The sequence below is a fragment of the Rattus rattus genome, chromosome 1, assembly GCF_011064425.1.
Source record: "Rattus rattus isolate New Zealand chromosome 1, Rrattus_CSIRO_v1, whole genome shotgun sequence".
Classification (NCBI taxonomy): Eukaryota; Metazoa; Chordata; class Mammalia; order Rodentia; family Muridae; genus Rattus; species Rattus rattus.
The window spans coordinates 67,971,826-67,976,667 of record NC_046154.1 but is presented as its reverse complement, the minus strand read 5'-3'; the positions used below and the strand labels follow the sequence as shown (position 1 = coordinate 67,976,667).

Sequence of the window (4,842 nt, the reverse complement as noted above, 5' to 3'; positions counted from 1 at the left end):
GTCCTCCCGCAGTGCCCGGGGAAAAAAGTAGACTGTCAGTCTGGTAAAATAGGAGGGTGAGATCATATTGAGCTAAAAGAACTTGAAATGTTTCTCTTCGTACTAAGTATGACCTTAAGAAAAACGTGTTTGTCCTGTACTTGCTGTGCATGTTTTTTCTCTACTTTGATCTTTGCAAGTATTTTACTTGTTGGATCATTAGTCAAGTGGTCAGAATTAATTAAATGTGAAAAATCCTGCACGTTGTTCTCGCTCTTCAAAAGTTATTATATATCTGAATACTAAACTCCTGAGCGGACCCATTTTAAGGAGACCTATGAACTGTTTCAGCCATTTTACCACAAAACCTTTTTTTCCATAGGGGACATCTTTGTATTTTCTTCCACATTGTAAGATGCTGATGTGTAAACTGACGATGTCCACTCCATTCAGAGAGGCAGAGAGAGGAGCAGTGGTTGGATAAGGCCTAACAGGCTGTTGTAATGGGAAGGTCCCAGTTTCAAGCAAAGCAATCTTTGGATGGTATGGATTAGAAAGGAAGACACCAAAACTCCTTATCAATAAAACTGTATTAATTTATTCTTTCAATAAGTATCAATCAGGTCTTACATTTGTGGCATTGTGTTAGGTCCTTATAGAGTGAAATTATAATATAATATAATATAATATAATATAATATAATATAATTATACATATATAATATATATAACATATATAATATAATAATATATATAATATATATATTGATGTCACATGCCATTCCCAGGATGCAATATGAACATAGAATGTTGGAGGTGCCATGTGTACACTATGGTGTAGCTTATGCACTCCCGGGACCTTCCTGCCTACAGTTACAGAGGTAGACCTAATGTACATTCTGAGATGCCCGTGTTGAAAGAAATAAAACTGTTTTCACCTTGCTCTAAAACAATTAAAAACTTCAAGACTGTGGGAGGGGAACACCCATAAGGAAGGGGAGGGGGGAGGGAGATGTTTGCCCGGAAACCGGGAAAGGGAATAACGCTCGAAATGTACATAAGAAATACTCAAGTTAATAATAATAAAGAAAAAAAAAAACTTCAAGACTAAGTGTTGTAAACGTCTATAGTTCCATCCACCTACGACAACTTACGTAATATTTCATTTCAGCCCCTAGTTTAGAATATTCTGTGACTGAGCTTTCAAGGGAACATATTAGGTTATCAGAGGCAGCAAAAGAGTCCCTTGCTACAAAGGTTACCTGCCCCAGTGCAGAAGCCATTGCTTCCTCTAGCTGTCTTGAGTCCTGGGCTATCTGCTTGGGCTTCCAACGTGGTTCTCACACAACCTCCTTATTGTAGGAGGAAACCTGGGAAGGATCTCTGCTCAGACACCCAAAATACAATGACAACAACCCAAAGACTGGTGAGCTTCGCTGTAACTCTATAAGTAGCAGTGGCTGCTGAAAGTGCTTGACTTCAGGATAGAATGTGGCTTTAACTTGGGCTCGGTGCACAGGATAGTGTGCTCCACTACCTTGCTTGTACTCAGTCCTAGCACCAGCACCACCCTCTCCCCAGTGTCTCTAAGTTAGGACACAAAATAACACTTCCATTAATTACTGACCTACCTCTACAAGTATATGGATTATGTCATCTTTAATTTCCCAATCATATTTCAAAGAGTTAGTAATATTATTTTGTAGGAAGCATGGAAGTTTAATCCAGCCTGTATTGTTTGGGGGTATCTCCTGGAACTCCTAAGAATTGGAGGGGAAGTATTCCACACTCAGTACTAAAATTTTTATCTGGTGACTATGTCTTCCAAGAGAAGCATTGTTCCTCATGTCCATTAATATATCTCCCTCCCTCCCTCCTTCCTTCTTCTCCCTCTTTCACTCTCCTTCCCTCCCTTTCTCCCTTCCTCTCTTCCTCTCTCCTTTTTCCTCCTCCTCTCCTCTCCTCCTTCTCACTCTTCCCCCCTCCCTCTCTCCCCTCCCTCTCTTTCTATATGTAAGTATACATACTATAAAACAAAAGAACATAAAGTTGGGAGCAGGTAGGGAAATTTACAGAAGAGAGTGTGATGTGAATATGATCAAAACACACTGTATGTATGCATAGACATATGGAATTTTCAAAGAGTTAAGAAAAATAGTGTGTATGTATACATATGCATATATATTACACATACATATGCTCTATAAACACAGTACTAAGGCCGCTCCAGAGCCTCAGGAGGGCTCATCAGGAGTCTGCAGCTGCAGCCTCGTGACCCTCTCATCTCTGATGCCCATTATCCTCTTGTTTTCATGAAACTTAAAATTCTGCTCTCACGCCATACGTTGTCTTTCATGGCTCCAAATGACTTTGCTGAAGCTTTTCTGCTTGCTCCTTTTTCTCCAGAGTTGGTTGTTTTTACCTGTCAATCCCTGGGACCATCACCTATGACCGGGGTGGGGAGATGAGGGCAGCATCCCATGTACTGACTGGGATTGTAGCTTCTTCTAACATCTACAGAGTAGGAAAACGACTCAAGAAAACCTGTAGTGATGGCACCGTTCATCCCTGACTAGTGCTGGAGAGATCAAATGGGAAAGAATATGTCTTGATTATTTTGTCCCTTAGAGCTTTCTTTCAAAGTGGATTGTTTCTCCAGAATGTTTGTAACTGTCACCTCAAAGTATTATCTTTAAGATAGTTATAACTGCATTGTTCTGGAGAAAATTCCTGCCCCCAACTCCAGATGTGCTTTTGTGTGGCTCCCTTTCAAACTTACAACACAATCAGTATCACTTTAAGGGACATGGAGACCCACAAGATTCATGATTGGCATTTCTACCAACTATAAATATTAAATGTGCGTGTGTTATTAATATGTTCCATTTTGCAAAATGGGCTATGCCTATCTGAAGCAGCATTGTTATGTAACGGCTGGTACTATAGGAATCTTTATCTTCTTACTCTTCGTCTCATTCTGTGAGAACTCTCAAATTCCGGTCTCTTCCCAAATTCTCCTCACCCAAGTTTGCATGAGATTGTTCACCCATTAGCTCAGTCACACTTCACGCAACTCCCTAGTGTGGCAATATTTATTTTCACAGTAATAACCACCACTCTCCTTCTGTCCTCACTGCCAAAGATATCTTAGAGTCTGACTTGTATCGCAGCCTTCTCATTTAACTGGTCAATAAAATGTAACGATTCCAAATCAACCATCTTTCTAATCACGACTCTCTCTCTCCAACTGACTGTCAGTCACCACTGCAATTCATTCTCATTGCACCAGATGGATTCAGCAGGCGAGCCCGTAGCTGGCCACCATTATAGCCATGTTGCTTCCTTGATTTGTGTGTAAATCATTTTAAATGTCTGCGTGCCATCTCCCTCCATCACTAACATCTTCATGCGCCCCATCTGCTTATTATTTTTCTGTGTTTCCTAGACTTTCAGAAGGAAGCCTAATTTTTTCAACTTCTCTACAATGTATTTGTGTTTGTGTCTTTGCCATCTTCTTCTGACATTTTGAAGTTTGGGATCCATTTTACCAGTCACGCTTGTGGTTTTGCATTCAGCCCCACCACTGAGGTGTGGAAGCCTAGCCCAGAAGATGAAAAGGGATGCTAGACTGTATTTATCCTCTGCCCCCTCCAGTGCTGGGCTTGAGGGAAATGCAGATACACCTTCAGGAAGTGGGAAAACACAGCCCAAGACGTGGGAGGCTGAAGCTGGGATTCCCTGACTCCTGGCTCTGTAAAATGGCACAGAGGAGTCAGGAATGAGGGTCAGGAGCCCAGGGGCCAGCGATGAGGAGCCCAGGGGTTCGCAAACCCTGGGACATCCAGACACGAGCTGGATCTAGGGGACCTGGAAACAAGAGGGGCCCACAGGCTGAGGACAAGCTACGACAAAGTGGGGAAATAGGGAACTCTGGCTTAGCTCAGTGGTGTCTAGTCCTGGAGCACAGAGGGGCCTTCTGCGGGAGACTTAGATGGCATGGCTCTGTAGCCAAGGCTTTTTCCATGCTCTCCACAGCGGTTCTTGATGAAAGAGACCGTCCTTGGTTCCAAACTGTTCATTGATTGTTCATCATGGAAAACGGGTACATACCACCTCCTCAGAGTGGATCAGAAATTAAATACCTTTTGCTGGAAAGAATGTCTGGGAAAGGAAAGTGTCTGCGAAACGCTCCCGGCCTGTAGATCCTTCAATAGCGTGGATAACTCTGTTCTGATCTACACCATAGGTCAAGTTCCTAGGTAGGGAGGGTGATCACATGACAGCGGCCTGGTGGGAAGCAGGTAAAGCTCTTACTGTCTTCTCAGAGGTTCACTCTCGGAGGTCTAGGGCTTTTAACTAGCGCAACCTTACCAAATTTCCTGTCACGGTCCACTGCCCCACACGTGCTGTCAGACCTCAGGCCTTTGTTTCACTGTTTTAATGACTTCCTGTTTCTCGATAGCCAGCTTAGAGACCACCAGTTTCCAGGGCCTTCCCTAGACTGACAACTCACAGGTAGTTTATAAAGCACCTCCCCACAGGTAGTTTTATACACACCTGCACTGTGACTACTGTTGGGTGATGATCTGCATCAAAATTGTTGCTGCTGTTGTCAATATTAATTGGTCATTATTGGATGCGGGGCTCTGTCACTGGTGTGCATTTCATTTTTACAAAATCAAGAGGCCAGTTCATTTTCTTTCCCTATATTGTAGGTAAAAGAGCCAGGGCTTTGTAAAATGAACGGGTCAGTTCTTTGTGACACATCCGGTAACTGGCAGGGGTGTGAGTTAGGTCTAGGCTTTTATAATGAATTACAAATCTACTAACATATTTTCTGTTTATAATCACTTTCTTCACTCTT

The 4,842-nt window shown here is 42.5% G+C and overlaps 1 protein-coding gene across 1 annotated transcript in view; it reads left to right on the top strand.

Moving 5' to 3' along the window:
• The first annotated feature begins 3,784 nt into the window (after nucleotides 1-3,784).
• Nucleotides 3,785-4,842, top strand: part of LOC116893795 (ADAMTS-like protein 1) — a 143,789-nt gene continuing 142,731 nt past the window's right edge. Inside the window, exon 1 of the mRNA XM_032895535.1 lies at nucleotides 3,785-3,890. Within this exon, the coding sequence (XP_032751426.1) occupies nucleotides 3,785-3,890 (106 nt within the window). The remainder of the gene's footprint in view (nucleotides 3,891-4,842) is intronic.